This window comes from Aptenodytes patagonicus, chromosome 18 (assembly GCF_965638725.1).
Source record: "Aptenodytes patagonicus chromosome 18, bAptPat1.pri.cur, whole genome shotgun sequence".
Taxonomy (NCBI): domain Eukaryota; kingdom Metazoa; phylum Chordata; class Aves; order Sphenisciformes; family Spheniscidae; genus Aptenodytes; species Aptenodytes patagonicus.
The window spans coordinates 8,039,854-8,064,007 of NC_134966.1; the positions used below are offsets into that span (position 1 = coordinate 8,039,854).

Below are 24,154 nucleotides of genomic sequence, written 5' to 3' on the forward strand. Positions count from 1 at the left end.
TCTGCAAGGCACATACAAATTTGTCATGAGCAAAATCATCATCTTTGCTGAGCAACTGTCAAAATGCAAAAGCCAAAATGAAAGAAGGTTCTGCATGTAAAATACGAAAGTAGAAAAGCCTGGCTTTTGGCTTGAGGGGAGCTCAGTTTTATAGTGCTATTTTGGACACAACTATTAATTTTTGACTTAACATACATCAAAACAGTAGGGTATTTTTTGCCACTACTAGAGCACATTTGATTTTAACACCAAACACTGAGCACGACAATCAGCAAAAGAGCTCAACAATTTAGATTCAAGAAGTCTAGGGAGCTTGACACAGACTGACAGGCTCCAGCCAAGCTTGCTGTGTAATTATGTCATGTGTCTGCACTGTCTTCCATCACTGAAATGAACACCTAAAGGCAAGAACACAAAGGATACAGAATAATACATCAGCATTCATTTATCAGAATGAACACTGACAGTGGACAGTTAGAGCTTCCTATTAGGTCTTGCAAGCAGGGATGATACGGTCATTCATTCTGCACAATGTGTCACTCCTGGACTTTGAATTTTGTAAAAAATTAACAGGTCTTGAACAACTGACAATAAAAGACAAAAATCCAGACTCTTCCCCTGGATGAAAGCATCTGCTTTATAGTTAATGTATTCTCTTATCCCAGCTTTGTACAAATATTACTCGAGTCACTCTCAGCGCTCCTGCACAATTCCCAGATGATACAATTCACACAGTTCATGCGGGGAAACTGAGGCATAGAGCAACTAAAAAAAAAAAACCCAGTAATTTGCTCTGCACAACTTATTCAGGAATCTCTGTATCTTTAAGTGCTTTTAAACATATGTGGTACAGAATGAAAAGGCTCAACACTATTGCACAATCATATCCTGTGAGGGATGGAAACAAAGTATTATAGGCAATAACGGAGCACAATGGTCATACACAGAATGTAATCTTTATTTCATTTCATTCAAGGTGTCCAGGTAAACTTAGCAAAGGTTAAACAAGCAATTAACTACTTTACTATGATCTCTGTGCCAAACTATTACTTTCTTTCCCAAAATAAAATTTGTAAGAACAATCCTGAAAAAACACAAAAGAGAAATTTAATTTCAATGCAAAAATTGCTGCATGGAGACGCTTTTGGTTGCTAAAATTAGAGGACTTAATACAGGATTCCCCTGGCCATGACTCACCGACAATAAAGAGATTTCATGTACCCACAGAAAAAAGCAAAACTAAGTCTGCCAACGTTAACAAGGTCTTCCCTGTCCACAGTGTTTTACTCCCTATGTTACCCATGCAAAAACAAGAATCAGGGAAATAAACTAAAATAATGAGGGAAATGTATCTATGTCTAATTAGAAATGTGCATTACAATATAAATACACTTGTTTTCAAAATGACATACACAGACTACTGAGTAACATTACTGAAATTACAAAGACAGTGCTAAGACTTTATTAGGTAAAACCTATACAGCAAAGAGGAAGTGCTCTGCCCAATTAAACCATCAGGAATGAAAATAAGAATAGAGCAGCATCTATAAAGGGATGAAAACCAAGCCTCTTCACCCAGTGAAACTTCTAATGGTTGCATTTTATTTATTTTTTTCCTCTGGCAGTTGGGAAAATGGGACAAGCGAAATAATTGTACCAAAATCCTTCAAATCATTACAAACGAATATTATATTTAGAAGAAAACTCTATGAAGTCATCAGCTAGAATTTGCTACCCAAGCTTTTTTCATTTAACCCATCCATAGGGTTCCTTGTAAACACATGAATACCCGAGAATGCCTTAAAGTGAAATTAAAAAGTAGTAACAGTTATTTTTCACATGAAGTAAAGAAAGCAGAGCAAAGCAGTTCTCCTACTCTGTATCCCTTCTGGTTAGAAAGGGCATTTAACTGTCCTTCTCAAACTCAAAAAGTCCAGTCGGTTGATGGATGCTGAAAACAGCCGCTCGAGGCAGCGCTGCAGCCCGGCCAGCCCACCATCCACTGTGGTCCTCAGGGACGGGAACAGCCACTTCAGTCCCCAGGTAAATCCCCACCCGCAGTTCGTTACTTGGGAAAACTTTCCCTGTCTGTAGAGTTACTGTTGAAACCAGAGGGGGTTTTCTAATTGCCTTTCTTTTCAGGTACGACTTACATTTCAAAGTTTTCTTACTGTGATACACCTAGAGCCTCCTTCTCCTTAACAGTACAGGTTTCACAGGTTGAAAGTACTTTTATCCCCCTCACAGTATAGCTGTTTAGTTTTCCTCTCAAATAGCTAAAGGCTACTTGGAATCATGTAGAGGTACAGAAATAGAGTCATTAATAAATACATTCACAATACTTCCATATCATATCACATTATACAATACGATCATGCAATAATGCCATTCTTGCTAAGACACCAAAATAGAGAGACCTTCTCCATCCACCTTATTACGGCTCTGCTTTTTTTGCTCATCATCTTTGACAAGGGAATATACAACCAATGCAGATGGAAACACTTACTGTAATGTGTTTCTGAATTTGGCAAGTGGCAGTTTTAATTTATTCTTTTCAGATTGATTGTCTGCTGCAGTAAAGCAGCCCCTAATCGCCCTCCCCCAAATAGTCAAGCTAAAAAAAAAAAGGGGGTTAAAGCAATCATATGATAAAATCAGAGCTTTAGCAAAAGCTTTGATATCTTTATTAAGTTCATACAAATTTCCTCTCTTATCTAGCTTGTTCTTCACTAATTAGTCCAACCACTGGTAGTGTGTTCCTTTTTTTTCTTTTTTTTTGACACAGAAACAAGCAGTTAAACTAGTATTTGCAGTCTTTAATTACACATTAAAATCTTCATCCTTAACTTTCTTTTTTCTGAAAGTACAGGGATTCCCTACAGTGCAATATTAGTGTTCTGCTCTAAATGCTGCAAGGGCATCTTCTAACAGTTGCGACTGTGGAACAGCTTTTAATTAATTGCCACCTTTTAATGGCACGGTTCTCACACAAACATTACCTTTAAGGCAAACATACATCAAAGAGTCAGAAATTTGCTCTTTTACAAGAGAGCTGCAATCCCCAGTAATGCTGACATTCACTAAGGGCTACACGCTGCTCCGGATCTGTGCATATTCCAGAAAATGAACATGCAGATCACGGCCAGTACACAGCCCAAAGTTTCCAAAGAGATACACCGTTTTCATCTCCCAGATATAGCGTGTTCCAGCTCATCTTCAGCAAAGTAGATGGGAATTATTTCAAATCACTGTGCTCAGTCACACAGGGCTGCACATCACACCCGGAGCAATCCTATTTGCAGGATTAGTTTGTGGAATACGACACCAAAATATCAACAGCAATCCGCCCCAGGCCTCTTTTGGCTAACGTCTTCAAGACAGAGATGGTCACGGAGCTGTCCACTACAAAGACATTTGAGCTAAGGCTATCAGTCCATACCAGCTCACAACACACTAGTAAGCGAAGCTCTATACACTGTAAAGGAATGATGAAATCTTAATTACAAGCACTCTCTTTCCACAGTGGTTGATTAGAATATTTGTTGAAAAGGGAATAAATAAAACAGATTTTTCCTTGGTGTTAAAATACACTGTAAAGTTTTACAACACAACTAATGCACATTTCAGCAATTTACTAGGGCTAAAGCAACATCCAAGATCCTTGTCTCTTGTACTTGTATGGATAGAAAATTATTATCCTGTTAATGAGTATCATAAGGAACATTTGGGTTTAGTCAAAATCTTTTCTTTGGACAATCTGTGTTGAACAATGCCTGCTGGTTTTCTGTAATTACTTTGTAAGAAAACAGGCAGCTGTATAGTACTTAATGGAATGAAATGAAATTCAGCATGTAACTATAGCCAAAAAAAGCATTGATCCAGTATAACAAAACAAAGAAGATTATTACAGAAACCCTGCTGTCAGATATATCAACATATTAGGAGATTAGATCAAGATTAAAATTTTTAAAAGAATTATTTCTAAAGATGCATAGAACAGCAAAGGTGTTGACTCAATACTGAGTTACCAAGCATCACCAGACTCAAGAATGGCAGCTGTTACAAAAAACACAAAAAACCCCCCAAAAAACTTCCACAGAAAGTCATGTTGTACCCAAGTAGTGGCGACGCGGAGTGTACCCAGATTACTACTAAACCTCTGCCAGCACTTAGTCAGCTTCCACAGAAGTCACTCTATGACCCACCTACTGACTACTGCAGGAGGGCAAAGAGCACAGAGCAGGCAAGTGCCTCCTCACCCCACCACTCTTCACGTCACACGTACTGGGACCAAATCTGCTAAAAAACACAACAGTTTATCATGGAACTGCTCCCTCTTACCAGTATAAGGGTCTAGTTTGGATCCTACCCAACTCCTCAAGTCATACAGCTCTATCTGCGGCTCCAACACTTCTCCTGATCGGAGATAAACATAAATGAAAATCCAAAATACATTAACATTGTAAGAGCGTTTCTCCTATTGTCCAAATGCTGGTTTAATACTGTTGGAGTGATCAAGTTGACAGTGAAAAAGACAATTGGATTTATATTGTATTACAATATGCCATACAAAAATTTAGAAGTCAGAGATGCAGAAGCAGGCTATGGGTCCCAGCATCTCTCTGTTGTAGGACTGAGTGCTACAGTACGTTTTTATCATCTGCAAACTTTAAAAGCAGATCACATATCTTCCTCAGATTTCAGATTCTCATCAAATCTGTGTTGATCCACTATTCAAAATTGTCCCTAACTAAAGAAACCACATACATCCTTAATAAAGCACAGAAGAGGACAATCGACTGACCTCAGGAGTCCCACAGACCGAACAGGGAAAGAAAGAAGCAGGGGAAGGAGGCAGGGGGGGGAAATCATCTGCCTGCCTTCTGTATCTTTGGTATCTAAACAGGTTACAAAACACATGTATGGTTCCAAAGTTAACATGACAGATAACTCAAGTGAACAGCAGTGAAAACAAAGCAGAGACATAAACTAACAGCACCTTATTTTAACATTTACTTCTTACACTGAAATCAAAACCTCAACTGGATTACCCCCTTCTCTCTTTTTTGGAGCAGAGCTTGGTAAAGTATCTTTGGCTACAAACAGTAAGATGACTAATCAATGTTATATCCCCGGTAAGTTATTGGATTTGATCTCGTTGGAGTTGTCTAATAATGCCCCTCATGAATCAAAACAGTACTTTGGATTTTTTTCTTTCCAGTTAAATTATATTGAGTGCTAAACAGTAAATACCACATAACTAAAAGAGACAGACTGCTATTACATTTAATAGCAGACTGCTTCCCCCCCCCAGTATTTAAACAAAACACACTAAAAGAAACAGGGTAAAGCAATGGCAGGCCCATCGCTGCTCTGCGCCTGAGAACAGCCGGCCACTGAACTCTACGAACTGCTTGTCACTGCTGTTGACATGGGCCACTAGGAAAAAAAAAAAAAAGTCTCTCTTTAAAAGCTTAGAATCATCTTTCATCCAAATGACAAGGGCTAGTTAACTCGCTTGTGTTGCATGCGAAAACCAGAAAGAACAACGTGACACCCGCATGCACAGCTGTTCTTTTGATAAAACTCAGTCCGATAAAGTTTAATGATGTATTATCACCTAGGAATTTTCCCTTGTAATTTGTAATACAATATGGGTTCAATCATGGCAGATGCAGCTTTGGGATCAGAGTGTCCCAGCTACTGAATCTGAAAAGAATCACATCAGCGCCAAGCTGTCTATTAAATGTTGCCATTGAGTTTAAGGGTAACTTAAATCAGAATTTCTAACACTGTGGTGGCAACGTACTTTGTAGTAATCCAGACAACCAGATTTCTGAGCTTTCAGTGGTGGGGAAATAGTGTTGAGAAGAAAATGAAGAAATTAGGATTATGTAATTATAACTTTTCCTCCCATGCCCTAGCATACAACTTTAATACTTACTGTATTTAAGGAAACTAGAAGTACCCAAGGGTCTCACTAAACCTACAACGAAAGGTGTACTCTGACAGGCTCAAGTCCCATTTCCCCAAAACAACTTGCCTAAAAGCAACTGTTGTCATCTCTGCTTGGTAGGCAGAAGGGAAACCTGAAGAAAAATCCAAACCAAACCAAAACATGTCTGTATCTTAAAATAACTTAAAACTATCATATTTTCAATAGCTGCTAAAATTCATTATGATCTGAATTTCTCAGCACTTACCTTCCTGTAACAAAGCTGTCAAAATAGTGGTTTCCTGTTTGCTCATTATTCTCTATGACATTCTACAGGGTTTGAAAAATTCACTTGGGGACGTTGCTATTCTCTGAAGCAGTGTTGTAGGCGGCAGTTTGAATAGGTTCATATTATTCAGTAGTCTTCCTTTAAAGAAACTCGGTACTACACTATTTGTATTCCTTTGAAAAATTTTAGGGGAATGAATACCATGCAACACCATTGTTACATCCTATCACTCCACCACCACTATATTTAGAAAAGAATGGACTGCTAACCCCTGAAACGCACAGCGTGGATTTTATAATTGAAATCGATTTTCCTCTAGGGAATGGACAAATGCTCACAAAACCACCTGTTTACTGAGCACAATCCTTTTCACCAGAGGTTACTAAGAACTGGTACTCTACCTAGCGAGACTAGCTTTGGGAGTTAAAATACCAGTATTTGAGGGGGGAAAGCCAGTATTTTGGACCTTCTGTGCAAAATTATGGAGCTTATTAAAAAACAAGACAAACAAGTATTTAACAAAGATTGACCATACACAACAAAACCATACACATGGGCGGGGGGGGGGAAGAGCAAAGAACCATTGGCTAAGATTCTTTAAGGGAAAGTAAGAGTTATTTAACAAGCTAATGAAATACAACATACAAAGTTTTAAAGAGACTTTCTGTTTAGTTGAACCAGGTGAAATATGAGAGACTTGAGTATGAAAAGATCCTGCAAGATATGCATGTAAACTCTGAACACACTAAAATCAGTATACCAGTTAAGGATAAATGCAATCTCACTGTACAGCAATATGCTGCAACTTACACTAAAACAGCTTCACAAAACATCTGCAGAACAGGTGCTCATCAATTTACTAAAAATAAAAAGAAAACAGTACAACGATGTGATCCAAACTGTGCACAAGATACCAGATATGAAAATTAATGTTCGATCTACATGGTACATGGCTGCAAAGTAATTAAACTTATTCAAGTAAATATTATTGTCTTACAATATAAAGAACTAATTTTTAATCTTTTTTCTTCATATAAAAAGGGATTAATTTGCGGAGCAAAAGGGTCACATTTCAGCAACGTGTTCTTTTACAGTTGCTGTTGCACCGTCTGGCTAAAGTCAAGCTAAAGGAATACCTTGAGAAACTTAAACATGAACAGGGATATTAAATGAGCTCCTAGTATTGAAACTTATTGGAAACTGATCTCTTCCTTATTAATACAATTCCCCATCATGTACAAAAAGATATCTCCATGTTCCAGAATGCAAACAGAGTTTTAATCTTTAATTATATTCTCAACCTCAACTCTTCTGGAGAGAAGTACAGATGCGGGCCTGAGGATTATTGCTTTATTACATTATCATCTCTGTGATATTTAATGAATATTGATACTTAATGCAGCTTTGCCAGTAGGGGGAAAGAAGAATTTTAGAACTGCACGAAGAACTTCCGATGACTTTCCTCAAAACGGAAAATACAGCCACACACTTTGCTCTTCTACTCTTGAATACTTCTAAGAAGAGGCCCAAATGTTGGAGTACAGCTCGTAATACTGAATGGGATTATTGCAATAACAACACTTGCATGTTAAACAACCACATTCCCCACAGCTTATATACCAGGTGTCACACTTAACTGGTACATTGGATTCTTGGTTTCGAAGTATGAATTCCTGGCTGGGATTTCAGACCTCTAACACAGCGAGGTCAGACTGGATAAGCATAATTTAAACCTACAGTCTTAAAAAATACAAAACCTATGAACATTTATTGGCTTAAGGATGCTTTGACATTCTCTTTAATCTGCCTCTTTGTTTCATAACGAAAATCCCTGAACCTAGGAAGCAATTAGATGCCGTTTGTAAAACAAAATGCTGAAAAAAACCTTTCCTCCAAAAACTCTTGGCAAAGGGCTCATCAGGATTTTTCTTAATGTAAAAATGGTAAGTTACACAAGTTAAGTTCCAAATAATTTATTCTGGCACATCTGATGTCTGGGTGTATAGTTTATATATATACACCACATACCTTTCAGTTAACTGTTAAAAATAGCAATTTTTTTTTGAATACTACATCACTGACTATTTTAAATGAAATTCCTTCCTCAAGACTCAATTTGTGTGTCCCGAAGAAAGCTCTTGAACAAATACAATAGAACCATACAGTACTACTTATATGACAGAATCATTAAAACTGATAGGGCATTAATGCTATGAAAGAATAACACTTGGACTATGCTGGTACTGAATCAAGCTACGGTAAACACAGAGTTTGGGATATCTGTAAATTTATTTTCCAAATCCAGATGAACAGATACCTTCTGAGCCAGTAAATTAAGCTTTTAAAGGAGACCACTCACTAAAGAGCATCTTTTGTTAACGTAGCTCCAAAGGATGGAGCAAGTATGGACTTCTTTTTAATATATCCATCTTCTCTAGAAGAAGAATCCAGATGAATTCTGAGGCATAGAGAGCAGAATAGAGACCTCCTCCATCTCACCCAGAACAAGTGGCAGAAACAACCTGGCCCTCCTGAGTCTCTGCCCAGCACTCTATCCTCAAGTCCTTACTATCTCCTAAAAGAAAAATCTTCACAGCTTTTTGTTGCTCATTTATCTAGAACACTATCACAGGCAACACTGTCTTTTTTTTTTTTTAAATAAAGGAAAAGTAATTTTGCTGGTCTGCTCCTAGCAATAGCGTACAAATTCAGAGATTTTTACTCAATCTATTACAATGTTTTCACTGTCAGGTTAGGGCATACATCAAAGCACAAGAGATTTACAAGACATGTTGAAGAGCCCTAAAACAAAAAATTGGACTTTCTTACTCAAGCCTCTCTGTCCATCGAGCCTGAAGTTGTCAAACAAGAACCAGACTTCCACTTGTTTATTGCCTATAGTGTGCTTATTTCCTCCAACCTGCAAATGTCACAACAAATGGCCCTAAAAGGCACCATAAAGGGCAAGAGTCTCAGTACTTTTTGTGGTGAGCAAGTTCTTGTTCTGGCAATTTCCTTCCAGACAGAGAAGACAGATGATTAGTCTGGGAGCACTGAGAAAGCCCCGCACAACAGAGCTATCAAAGTCACAAGGTTTTCAGCTGAGACCCCTAAAAATTCCCTTTAAAACTAACTGACCCTCTTGAACACAATGAACACAACTGCAAGAATATAGTCAACATCCTGTGCTTCCTCTTTTCTTTCTTCCTCCTCATCTCACAGTAACCCACTGCTGTCATTTTCCAGCCAGGCAGTGACACACCAGAGTCTGTTGGGCTCTCAGCAGGGTGGTCCACTGGCAGGGACTACCTCTGCGGGCTCACTGCTCTCAGCCACTCCAGACTCTTTGGGGCACAGCGCTCGGCTCCCGCAGGGTCGTGGAGCCAACTTCATAACCGGGAATTTGCTTTTGAGATGTGGTGCCAAGCAAAATAATACAAGATGAATTAACTGTGTCAATTACTACATTTCAAGAGGAAAGAAAAAAAAAAAACCTAAGAGCCATCATTTCTTATTGTATTTATTTATTTCAACCCAGAAGCAGCCATCCTGGTTTTCAGAAGGATTGCATGTCTGTGCTTTCCTAGTCACTTGGAAGGAGCTGACAGCTTTCAGCACTTCAGCAAACACTGCTTGAGATTCTTTAACAGAAGGAAGGAACCAGCAGCCAGATGAGAAGCATGTGAGGGAACGCATCTATTAGCAAGTACAGGAAGATGTCTTGTTAATAGAAGACAGAAGGAGGGACAAAGCAGGGAGAGAAAGCAGCCAGCAGTTAGTCATTTTCTCATACAGATACGTTTGGCTACAAATGAGACGCGTATCAATCTAGTACTCCTTTCTGCACTTTCAGAGCCAGTGAAAACCAATACTGAAAAGCAAAACTGAACACTGAAAGGCCTCTCTTCAAAACTGTTCAGCACATCAAAAGATGGCCTAAGGCTAGCAAGGGACAAATGAGTAGGCCCACCAAGAATCAGCTTTGCCATTCTTGAAACCCTTTCTCTGACTCCTTCCGTGAGCATAAGGTAGGAAGAGATGGCTGAGCCTCCAAGACAGGCTGAGAACGTTCTGGGTTTGGGGGTTTTTTTTTGTTTTGTTTTTTGGCTTTTTTTTTTTTTTAAATAAAAAAGCCATTTTGGAGAGGAAAGGAGAAGAGCAACCAGAGCAGGGAGAGAGACTAAGGGCTCAAGTGAACAATGAGTTGACACAGCACAAGAATCAAGTTTTGTATCACCACCCTTATGAGAAGAGACACCATTTGGATACGTTCAGTCTGTGGAATAAAACTCAAGTCTCGCCATAGCAGTAAAGACCAAAGATATGGATTAGCAAGATAATTGCTCAGCTTGCACCTTTGCCATTAAGAATGTAATGTGCAATAGCAGAAGTTACCCATGCAGTTTCCTCAAGGAACAGGAAAATAAATAAATAAATAGATCAGTAACATGCTCTCTAATGCTACCTTTCACTCAAATTAAGACTTTTAATATCAAACTATCCATATGCAAAATCTGCACAAAAATAAAACAGTTTTTAGAAGATTCTTTGTCCAAATCATCACCTATGTTACCTCCTGACCAACACTGTTTCCTGCATTCCTTTGCTTGCTGAAAAGGATTACTGCAGTATTGCTATTTGCTCCAGTCTACTATCCCAAAATGACATTGTGGCATATAGCCGGTTTTAACTACTTAGGTTTAAGAAAATCTCTAGATAATATAGTTGCTCTGAACAACATTTAATATATACTTGACTCATAGCATATTGTTACTCAGCCCAAAAACTTGTCACTGAACTTAATTTTAATAGCATACATCAAAGCAAAAAAAGACAAAGAAATAGTTACCCCTTCCCTGAGTAATCAATAAAGCTAAAGAAAAATTCCCTGAATTGCCGTGGGAAAATTAGTATGCAGTATGCCCTTTCAAGGAGATATGCAGTTTTGCACCTAGATGTTTTCTTCTTTTGCATTTTAGAGAGAATGAAGGAAAAAAAAAAAATCACAGCATGAATCATCATTATTTGCATGAACTACAGCAAAATCGAGATATTAAAATCTATTTGCCATACTTTTTTTTTTTTTTTTAAATACTTTTCATAAGTCTTTTCATAATCTGCTTCTGCCCTGTGTTGGAGACGTGATATTGAGCTCAACAGGTATTTGATTTGACTTAATGTAACTATTATTCTTTTCTTAATGCACACCAAGATAGCAAATAAGGACAAATATGGAATGGTCAAAGAGAAGCCAGAGAGCAGGAAACCAGGCCAGCTCAGCATAAACATATTTTCTAGGTAAATGCACCACTGAAGGAAAAATCACCTGCAGATAAAAAGACATACAATACTTTTAAATGTTTATATTATATACCTCATATTAAGACTTACAGAGCTGCAACTGTTTAAGTACAGACTTTTCTATGCAAAAATAGAAGCCAGCTCTTTCTCTCTCACTATACGAACTTCTAGTAACTGGAGAAGCCATGTTTAAAAAAACCAACAAAACACCAAAATATTTTAAGACCTCTGAATATAAACTGTGACAACTGGTATCACAGTACTCTAGTTTATAGACTTCTTGGAGAAGTCCATTTTAAGCTCCGGATAAACCCGACACCCCAACAAGGAAGAAAATTAATTAGCCAGTTTGTCACAACATACCCCTGTTCTTTCACAGAGAAACAACATCCAGTTTTCAAACCTGTAGCTCTGCTAGAGCTGCCCTTCTAACCAGTCGTCTTCGTCTGACATATCGGTAAAACAATAGAACATTTTATGGATTCTTGAATTAGCAGCCCTTTAAAGTTAATATACAAGGGGAAAGGTCTGTTGACTCTGATTCTTTTCTCATTTAAGGAAAAAACTCTAAACTTCCTTTGATTCATTCATCAACTTAGGCCCGTGGACTCTGGTGACAACAGGGTCTATTATTACAATTATGAAGTTTTTAGTAGCATAGTGTTTATACATCAGTGACTCTTGTTCTGTGAAAAAAAGCAGGCAGTTTCCACAAACTACAAGGATGCTCAGTACAATGAATAATTGCTTAGCGCTTCATTTTCTACATAATAATCATTTTCTTATATGTAACTAAATATTTTAAGCAGTTTATTAATTTATAAGCTTAGTTGTGGACATCTCTGTGTTTTTGGCATCAGTACACAGACTGCCTAAAGTGTTGATACTCTATGTCCTCAAACAGTTTCTAAGTGTCCTCATAATTGCTTGTCACCTGTAAAAGAGGTTTAGATCCAATGCAAAATTAACATATGGTGAACAGATGGACTCAGAACAGACGTTTGTCGAGAAAGTACTCACACCAAAGACTTTTTGGCTTCAGCCTTTTAGGACCTTCAGAAAAGTCCTACTTGAAGCTCCAAGTCATACTAATCAGGGGAACATCGTTCCTCAATGACAATCTCGTATTGCAAAAACTTTTATGACCTGCTACATAGAAGAATCCTTGCAACTTTTCTGTTGTCACAGTGCCTCCGTAAACAGAAGAAACAAAATATTGTTTCCATAGGTACCCCACCCATCCTACAAGAATAATTCATCTTGTATGAAACAAAAATGCAAGCACAAAGCTGCTATTACAATGATTTTAAAAAAATAATAATTACAATAAGAAGTTTAAAAAAAAAGAAATCCCCCCCCCCCATGCAAACTCTTCAAAATATTCCATTACTTACTGAGGAGGTAAGACAAGAGTTGTTGGCTGGGCTTTTGGTCTGCGTTTTGCAGATACTCCCATCTGGTTGGCTGAACGTTTCAAAGACTGCTGATTCAAAAGGCCAGATGCTAGCCCTGCATGGTACTGCAACTGGATAATAAAAAAAACCATATATATTAAAATACACACCACTGCAGCACTCTATCTATGTCAGACCTCTACTATCTATACCATCTGATTCAAATAACAGCCAGTCAGTAAGTTAGTGTATGGTATTTCATTTTTTTTTTTTTTTTTTTTTTTTTTTTTTGCTTGGATGTAAGAGGATATGAACAAAAGCATATAAAAAAAAGTCTGATGTGAAATAGGTATTACAAGGAAATCATGCTATAGGACAAGTAAGATGATGAATCAAAGACTTTCTCTGAAGTCCTAACTCTCCTGAAACTTGGGCTTGCTTTTAAATGTTAAGACTGTTTCTCCTCTCAAGGGATCAAGCATTCTTACTTTTTGGAAGAAGATATGAGGAAGAAAGATGCAACCCTTTCACTATATGAACCAGCTTTTTAGAAATAACACTCATCTTTTTTTCTTAAACCTAAAAAACACAAAACATTCACAAAGAAGTTTCTACCACTGTAAAGAAAAACCTAGCCTTTAAAATACCTGCTAGCACGTCTCCATAGCATTGCAACAGAAAGATTCACATTCAGTAGCTTTCTCCTCTAACCTTTTACTTTACTTGCCAATGAAAGACAAATTTGTGAAGGACACAACGTGAATCTGCAAGATTTTGAGTGCATTCCCACTGCTCACAGATTTAAGAACAGCTACAGTGCTGTGTCAGTCCTGAAACCAGCCTCAACTGCAACAAGTTACAAGCTCACCTCTAAACACTTTCAATTTACATTCTTGGCTCCCCATTTCTGAAGAGAAGGGGGTGGGAAAAAAGCTCAAGGTTCAGTGTCAGACAAATGCAATTTCCTTCATCATTCTAGTCCCCACATCAATGAGCTCATTATCTACAGATTTGTTCTGAAAAAGGTGAACTGTTTAACACATTAATGACTCTAATCCCATGATCTGCGTATTAAAAAAAAAAAGGTTACAGTTAGGATACTATGACTTGCGGATGTTCAGAAAATAAACTGGTCTTAGGCAAAGCTATTCTGCACGGTACTGACTGAAAATGAGGGAAACAAAGCTTGGTGAAGCGATCTACTTGAAAATGGCTATTAAAATGAGTGAAGCTATCCCGTGAGCCAGTTTGACTCAAATATCAATGCTCAGAACATCCATAAGGCTTTTTAACAGGCTGGCTGCTTTGCCACATGATCTCAGCTGTGGCACAACATGAAGACACACTGCATTCCTAATGGTAAGAGAACCGCGCTCTGCCAGGGAAAGGGGGGATTGTATTGCCCCAACAGCTCCGCTTAGACCAATGAATTTTGCTCAAACTTGTTTTTCTCTGACAGATTTCTGAAATGGGGGGGGGGGGAATATAAAAAAAAAAAAAAAGAAATCAATGGAAGCGATGGACAGTACTTGTTTGAAAGGCAATGTTTCAAAGTGTCAGGGGCTTAGTTTTTAATCTTCACTACCAGAATTTGCAGTGAGTGCAATATGCAGGGAATTAAAGGGAAAGACAGCTCTGGCAGAAGACCCCTCTGACTCCAGGAACACGCTTTTCCCTTTTCTTCTTGCATCTTATTACAAGCAGCCCTCCTTCAGCCATTTTGTGCTGTTGACACGATTCAGTTACATTCACCGCGCAGAATGACACTGACAGGTATTTCAAGTAAATAACATCATTTGGACATTTGCTCAGAGACGGAGGTAATCACAGGTGCTAATCATAGATGAATTTTAAATGCAACCTTTTAAACACATTTCATAACCTCCCGGCTAGTCTGACATTTAGTGGTCAGGCATTAAAAAAAAAATGAATTAAAAATAAATATATTCTAAAAAACAATTCTGTCCTTGAATGCTCACTCCCAGTGATTAAGCTATTTTTACTAATTATTTCTTTATAATCTACCTTTGCTCCCAGGAATGCAGATCCAACTGTCAAAATCTATAAGGGCCATTAAATATTTACCAAACCATCCTTATAATGGGAGAAAAGGTCAAAGTTAATAAAACTGACAGGCAGCTTCTGTCCAACTTGATTTATACATTATTAAAGTATCACATACTGTATTGCACAGAATGCGTTCCTTTTTGTGGGCAGAGGGGTGTTAACTGAAGAGATTGGGAAATTGTTTCTTAATCATTTGTTCTGAGGAACAGAAACAAGACTGAAAATAGTGCCAAAGCAGTACCACTAGCATCAAAACTATAGCCGGGAGATTCAACAGTCATGATGGATAATGAACTGCCATTCAGTTCATTTTTCCTCTTGCAAAATAAACACCTTTGTCTGCCAGCATCAGCCATGACAGCAAAACTCAGCTGAAAACGTACCAATACCCTCAAAGTTTTTGTTTCCTAACAAGAGAATGCCATTTCCTAACATATTATCTTCACCTTAGGAAGCCAAATGTAGTGTACTGTCAGAGGACATTATGGGTGTTGAGAGGCTCACGCAGGGAAGCTGAGACGAACTCATGGGACACAAACCCTTCGAGGGTTAATAAACACACAGAAACCACATTTAGCTCAAGAAGTCCCTGAGCCAGAGACTGCTGGTGGCTGGAAGAACACCGGGGAGAACGTTGTATACAGGCATGTGCTTATAGCTACTGCTGCAGATGAGATACGCGGCTACGCGAGCCTTTGGTCTGACGCAGCAGAGCTGTTGTGCGTTTCAGTTAGTGTCTACAGAGGGGTGGTCCACGCAGGTCTAAGAGACCCTGCGACCCAACGCAGCCAGAAGTTGGACACTTGTGGACGATCACGACTGCCTTCTCTAAGCGTATTCCCAATGACCTGCCATCTGCTTTTGACAACTGTGCTCATTTAAACCAGCAGAATGGTAAACAGCAGTAGCTTTAACCACAAAATATGCTAAATACTCACTGAACTTGAGTATTGGTGCAGCACTAGGTAGTATAGCAAATCATTTCTTTATCAGTCGCTAAGGAATTCCCCATCATTCAGAGGCTTTATTACAGGAAGCATCCATGTCTTTCAGCTTTGGGGAATTCCAACTGGTTTATGTGAAGCTAAGCTCTTTACTTGCTAATGAAATATTCCTCCGTAAAATTTCAACAAGATTGATCTTTTTCCCCCAATACATGCAGATGAAACATAAAATCTATTTCAGAAAACTAAGAAATAAAAAACAACAACAACAAAAAAATCAATTTATAACACTTAACAGTTAGGATACACACCAGTGCCAACTTGTACAGTTTTATGATGAGTCTCATGATAGCTGATATTTTTCTTAAAACTGTGGTTCCAAGTAGATGTGTGAATTCCACATTTTAAAATCAAAAGAGACTCTAGTTCTCAAGGATGTAGGAAAAGTACTGAAAATAACACGTCAATACATGCAAAAGCTTTACCTGAAGGTAAATAAAAACAGAACTTGGATAATTTTTAAATGTCATTATTTTTGAGATTCATTATTTTTCTACGTTAATGGCAACATGGCTTATATTTTCTAGAAGAAAAGATTATCACTAATGTTTTACAGGTGCCATAATTCACATTTTCACAGTGTTCCTGAGTATATGAAAACTACATTCATATATTAACGGCTCTCAATCTTCCCCACAAAGTGAAATACATCATAACAGAGATAGCACTTTGGAGTCACTTTTCTCACAGTTGTAATCGTAAGGAGGGCAATTTCTTCATTCACATAAGATGTCTTTGGCTTTCACATGAACTATTTAAACAGAGAACGTGTATTAGAGAAATACAGACTGGATTTAGTTCCGAAAGCATTAATATTTTTTTAAAAGTTAATCACTTAGTATCTTTTATTTACTCTACCCTGGTACTCTCTTCTTATCAGAAACAAGGCAACACACCCCCTAAAACAATCGAAACAAACAAAAAAGAACCCCTGCATCCCCCCTGAAAGATCCCACTGTCTTCTGCAGATGATCTTAAAATGTTTGGAGCAGACAGAGAACTTCTGCTACAGCCAAAGGGCTTAAACCAGAACAATGCAGTAAGGCCCCTTCGTTCAACAGAAATGGACTGAGCATATCGTGACAGATTATATTTCGGCCTACAGGATTACTCTACAGTGTATGTTTGAAACTACAAACGTACACAGTGCTAATTTGAAACTTTTAAAATGAAAGCTTCATCATTAGAATCATGCTGGGTCTAAAGGTCTTTTGTTTACATAATTCATGGGCTGGAGATTTTGCATGTGCTGACTGCTGACCAAACAAGTCATTACACTCCACTTACTTAGAAGGCCATTTAAAGTTGCAAAAATTGGTTGGGCAGGAAGAAGATAAGAATCAGGGACAATCACTTGGAGCATTTACAGTTGATCATGTCAACTCACAGGTGCACATTAAATTTACAGATTACCATTATTTAAAGCTTTTTAAGCACCAATAGGTTTTCTTTAAAAAATGAAATCAGAAGAATGACTTTTCTTTGTGATCACATTACCCTGTTGTGATATTTTTTCCATTCTCATGTAAATACTTACAGACCACATACATAAACAGAAAAGCATTTTCTCAGATACAGGTAATATAAAAAATAATAATGTTTATTTCCATTCCTCCAAGAAATAGAGTTTTACAGAAGCGGCTGACAGATACTTGTCCATCACGGAATTTTCCGAGTTCACTGTAATACTGGTGAATGCGTGCACATTTGCCTCCTTTTAAGACGCGTAGTACTTTGCCCCTCATCGTTAAATTATTTCTCCCTTGCGCTAACAAGGGATTTGTCTATTATGATAAAACTCTAGTCATTCTTTTGAATAGAGCAATGAGCAAGCAAGCAGGACACTCCCACAGTTTCATCTCTGCAGACTAAAGTAGGCAAGAGAGAAATTACACTACCTTAATTGATATTTTTACTCTCAGATAATGAGGCCAGTTTGGAAATTCTCTTTTTCTCCAAACAAGGTTTGATCATTTTAGGATAGCTGAATTCTTGACTTGGCCAAAACAGCATCAATAAACCGAAAGAGCAGTCTCCAATTTATTTACTCATTGGTTTTCCTCTTGTGGAACTGGGTTGCAGGCTTTTCAATTAATAGGAAAGCTAGGCATTGTGCCTTTGCTCTAGTTTACAATTTAATCTGGACACTTTGTTCAATTTTTTAAAGCATTTATGCCCCCCAAACATCTTCCAGTTTACAAGAATATTTAAGCAACAAATACCTTTCCACGATGGGAACAAAGGCTACCCCCATACCATTCTTTTTTTAAATCGCAGTACAAAAGTTATTGCATCTTTTCCTAAACACCCTGATCCAACTAAGCTGTGAAACTAATGAGCTTGCACTTCTGTTAAAAACCTCTCTCATGCAACGGCTCTTATTTGCATTGCATTGAGATGCACAGAGCCATTGCCTCACCCTGGTCAATAAACCAGGAGATAGGGAGGCATTCTGAGGACATCTACCTGCACATGCCTCTCCACAGGCAGTCTTGCTTTTCCCTTGGGTCTCTCCTCCTCCCTCCCAAGGCTAGGGAGTTGAAAAACAAGTTTAGACGTCTATACATAAAGATACAATAGTAGGAAATGCATTGATACATATCCCTGTTTCTTTTAACATCTTGTCTTCACTACATCTTTTATTCCATTGTCTTTGAATTCCTATTTTTGCTGAGAGCACTCTTTTAATTAGTGTCAGATTTCAGCCTTAAAGTGTGTTCTTCCCATGCTTTTCTTTTGAAAACATTGAAGTTCTGCTGCTGAATGACTGCATCCCTCACTCCAATACTGCCTGCAAGTCTTTGGCTTTTTACCATGCAGAGATAGCAAATTTGGTGGCACTTTCTTCAAGGAATTGGTTAAAACTTCAGCGTCTGCATCCCTGCTGCCAATAAAATTATCTGCGTTGTTCGAAGTCACTGCAAAAGCCACTCCTCCTCCTCCAGGGTTTGTTTGGTTTTTTTAAAGGGTTCTGGAATCCATTTAATAATTACATCAGTGACATATTCTTGCTTTTTGGATAATGTCAACACAAAGGGACACTACCCAGCCAACAGGCTCTGAGGTTTAAAGAAATCTAGTATCTGAAACGGATAAAGAGGCAGAGTAATCATAATCTGAGGCTACACATTACCTTATTTACCTCTTCAGAAGAATAACTGTATTTTAGGCTTAAGATGTTTATAAATACTTCCGGGTGCTCTGAAGGGCTTGAACATTTATATTTCCTGAAAGATAACTAAATGAACTGGCATTTTACTGGATATGCAACTACAACCCAGACACCTAACAGAATCACAAAAAGCAGACTAAAATTATTACATTGCGTTCTGCATCCAAATGACAATAAAATCACATACAGTAACAAACAGTAGTATTTTCAAGTGACCTTGAGCTCAAGGGTAGTAGTTGGTACAGAGGTTGTCCACTAATATGCAAATGGTCTCGGTGTCGCTCTATGTGATATATTCACACTTGTGTGTTCATTTAATGGATTTCTTTAAAGACCCAAGAAGTGCACTCGATCAATATTTGACAAAAAATCCAAATTCCTTTTTGACAAAAGTATTATCTTTGCATAGGACAAATAATCTGTAGCAGGGAAAAGTCATCATTAAAACTCAAGGCTGAATAAGGACACAGTTAGCATCTTCCCCCAGTGCTGCTGTGCTCCCTTAAACAGCCACCAGAACTTTGAACTGAAGACACCGCTCTCACGCTAAAATTAGTATTTTCTAAAGCCCTAGACTAAATCTTTGGTGTCAGGGGCTCAGGTGGCAGCTATGTCAGTACAAAGAATGACCTGCTGCCTCGGTGACAGGGGATGCTCAGGTGCTTATATAAGAAATGTGAAGATACTTTAAAACTGAGTGGTAGAATAAAGGGCTGGAATCAGCTACAGAAACACTCTTCAAATTGCCTAGCAGCATGCCATGATTTGCAGCACTGTGGTTGGGCTTTACCACTATAGCAAACAAACTACTTTTTCAGACGAATCAAGAAATGAATACTCTTCTTCAATAAAATGTCTACAAGGTACAGCTTATGTAAATCCAACTGGTCCAGTTGCGCCATCAGACAAAAGGTGAGAAAGACGGTCAAAGAACAGATGAGAGGGAAATCCATTAGTGGATAAGCAATGTAGCAGTAATGACCCGGCTGGTACTTGGGCTGCTAATTTTTTTTCCCCCCCCTAACTCATTAAATTGGATTATTTTAACTTCTGTTAAATGTCTTTCCTTAGCTTTGGTCATTCGCACAATAATTAAAATGCACAATATATTTAGACTAACAAACATACTGAGTGTCAGACAGTAGCTATTAGCCTAGCCGTGGGTCTTTCTGCCAGCATACGGAAACCTGGCTTTACTCAGTCTCCCGTGGCCTTCCTGAGGGGACATTGTACTCAAAGATCAGAACTCCAGCATACAGTTCATCCTGATGCAGGTATGCTGTGGGCAGATGGATACACTCTGCAAAGCTATACCAGACATCACCACTCTCTTCTGCTAGAGGTTATCACACTACTGTGCCAGTAGAAGGGGTTGCATGAATACGATTTAAACTGTTTGAGCTGAACTTGCCAAATTAGGAGAGAATTCTTCCTTAAATGGTTACTTTTGCTAACATCCTCTTTCTTTACATCTAGCAGGCATCCCGAAGCAATGCTGCTGGGAATGCTAATTTCCAGCCCACTAGCAAGGACAACCAATTAAAGCTTGAAGCAGGACAGTTAGATCTGGAACAGAATGTATGTGGCCTATTTCCCTATATGAGCATTCCTACTATAGCTTCAGAACATTCACGATCGGATTAATTTCTACTCCTTCCAAGACAGTATAAAGTAACCCACAGAAAGCATTCATACACAAGTAAGAGCAACCGATACAGGTCACTGTTATAAGTGGGTTAGAGAAAGAGGTTTAAATTCTCACCCTCCCTTGTAACACCACAGATTTTTGCACAAACCCTAGAATCACCATAGGTGGCTGGAAGTTAGAGATCAACCGCATTCTGGAGGACAAGTATCAGAAAGACAGACATCATTTTCCCCCTTTAAAACATACTGCATTCAACACTGAATGGACATCTCTAGAATACTTGTTGGAAAAGATGACCATAATCACTCTACTTGCAAGCAGAATGCTGAAATGTAATGGTCAACAAAGCCTGAAACTCTTTTTTCCCCCCAACAAGGCAATTAAAAAAAGAGCTTTTCTGCCCTTACTCAAGTTTTCTGTGTTCAAAAATAATGATATACACCTGAATCCTGTCTTCAAGTTCACATTGACCTTTGGGAGACAGAGCGATCCTGCAGATCACTACCAGCAGCGCAAGCTCTTGCTTCTCTGAGAAGTTTTGCTCAAAATTTTCTCCAGCTAAGACAATATTATGCATTAACTAAGAACTCTAAATTAAAACTCAATTATCTTTTTTTTTAAACCCTTCAGAATAGCCATTTATGGCTTACAACATGGACTTTGAGGAATTTTGTCTGAAACAGAACACCAGACTTCAGAAAAAATTAGCTCTCTGCATTTAATTAGGACACTTACATGAGAAGCTGGATAATCATAAACCTGCAATCCTTGTCATTTGTATACAAGGTAGAGACATCATCTTAATCCATACTGCTGAGACCAAAACGTGTTTTACTACATCAGTTTGTGCGATGCACTATTAATAATAGCAACATATGGCCAAACTTTATTTTAAAAAAATAAATAACCCCCCTATCCTTAGTGATTTTTGAATGTCTCTACTTTTAGATGACCAAGCTGTGATGCATGAAAAAGTCAACTTTTGAAAAATCAGTTTAAAAGATATTTCAAGTTAGACATCCAAAAAATAGACAGACATTTATAAAAGTCTTAGTCAAATTATTTCTTTAGACTTCAAAGAGTTAAGTTATGAACGTTTTTAGGAATGAAAAAAGAATCTATCAGGTTTGATTGATAAAAGTGTAGCTTTTAACTAAGACTGAAAAAAATGAAGACTGGCAACATTTTTTCCAGAATAATATGCTTCCTCTGCTTTTTTTCAGCACAGTGCACATAAATCAAAGAAATGTTAAAGAGGCCAATACATCACAAGCTGGCATTTCTAAACTATTTACAAAATCTGTAGTAGTCAAGAGGATGGAAAATATAGAAGTGTGACCAGCGAAGTTACTGAAAGAAAAAAAGGCAGTTCTACCATCCCAGCAGGGTTAATTAAGGTTGGAAACAACTCTTGATTGTAGAATTTAAAAAATATTAAACCAAAACAGTCCTGATGATGCAGGGCTACAAAAAGCAAACAAGACAGTATATCGGCCAAAACAGAGAGAAGGTGGATTTGAGCAACATACTTGTTCCACGATTAAGTGCGTGGTTCTGAAAATAGGCAAAGCAAATGCTCTAATAAGGCTTGAAGTACGTAGAAAAGCAGGGCTGACTTTGCATCCGCAAAAAGACAGCCCCAAAAATATCAGTAACTCCAGTGCTTAGCTGCATATCCATCAAATTTTCACACCCCGACATCTAAGCATACAACAGACTTATACAGATGAGGTTTTCCTCAACAACTTTTACACATGAGAATCTCATCTCCTCTTCTGAAAGGAAAGATGGATTATGGAAAGTTTATCTGTCCATCTGTTGAAGATGTCACACTCTGACTAGAGAGTGCAAAAAGCACAGAGATGTTTTACAACCAAATCCAAAACTTACTGTAGTCTGAACTAGTGTAAAAGCCATATGCTTTGCAAAAACACCTCTTTTGCTACACATTTTTTTTTACCACAGCACAAAGAGTAACAGTTCGAAAGCTGCTGTAATCTTTATCTCTGAAAATAGATCACATATTCTTACTCTCATCTGCCACGCTCAGGTAAGCTAACCGATCAGAAACCAGAAAAACAAGGAAATGCTACACTGTGCAATGAAAGCTAAAAAACCTACACTCCATTGCAAGAAGTTACCTGCAGTTCACAGGTAAAGCAGCAGCTCAGAGAGCCCAAGACCGGGAACAGGATGATGCACCGAACAGAAACGTTTGGTGGAATGGCACATAAAGCGGTTTTACGGTTTTCTCTGTCGGTGTTGAAGACTTCCAGTAGGAGTATTCCAGATGAAGCTGGGGGACCTCAGAAACATCTTTAGGAGTAAAACAAATGGAATACACTTCATATTATTTTCATGGGAGCTTATAATGATATTATAATTAACTCAATTACACCACAAGATTAATAGCCTTTAAAACGCTCCCAGTCATTCATTACAGGCCTAATTAAAAGTCTCTTTTGGTGCTGAGCCAGCAAGAAATATGAAACTACTTGCTAACTACCCATATATAATTATATATGGTATTATCTTTACCATGCTGTTTGTTTCCATGTTCACAATTCAGTGAGCAGTTTGGTTTCTTTTTTAAAAAAACAATATCAAAGACAGAAGAAAAATGGACAAGATGCCACTTTAGAGGCTTCAACACCTGCAACAGCGTATCAGCTCACTACAGCTAACCAGTTTATTTCTAGTTTTGCTGCAACAGTTAAGGTCTTCTACAATAGCAGATGCCTTTCCTCCCACACATCAATTAATTTGCAAATGCACTCAGGTTGTAGAAATAATGAAGTGCTGAATGCTTTTCTATTGGCAAGTTTTGCTGTCAGGAGGTGGATGCTGTAGGCGAGGTGCTAAAATGTGCTGCTGCTATATGCATGCCAAAGGAAAGACATGCCACATGAAACTTGGTCGACAGCTAACAGGGCACACTGATTATTTTATTTACCCCTCTCTCACTGGAACCAAAAGGAAGAAACCCTCTCCAATAGCTTTTTATTGTATTTATCTAGGTATTTATTACACACCGTTTACAATGAGATCTGAGCTTTTGTGCTGATACAAGAAACATTTCCTATTCAAAGGCTAACATACAGGAGGAGAAAAGTAGTGGGTTTTCATGTATTGTTATATATGCTAAAAAAGTTATATTAAATGGTTAAAGTTACAAATGAAGAATTCAGTAACTAGGAAATGCTTGAATTCATACTGCCTATGCAATCTAAATCAGCCTGCTTGTGGTAAGGATTCAGACTTTGATTACGCGCTTCTTTCCAAAGGACCTCAAGTTACCATAGTCTGCAGGATCGCACGGATGAAGAGGCAGTTATTCAGTACCC

At 38.1% G+C, this 24,154-nt stretch overlaps 1 protein-coding gene across 1 annotated transcript in view; it reads right to left on the minus strand.

Annotated features, from left to right (window-relative positions):
* The window catches only part of MED27 (mediator complex subunit 27), a 95,587-nt gene that overhangs the window by 43,746 nt on the left and 27,687 nt on the right, over positions 1 to 24,154 (minus strand). The window contains exon 3 of the mRNA XM_076355119.1: positions 12,920 to 13,050. Coding sequence (XP_076211234.1) covers positions 12,920 to 13,050 — 131 coding nt within the window. The remainder of the gene's footprint in view (positions 1 to 12,919; positions 13,051 to 24,154) is intronic.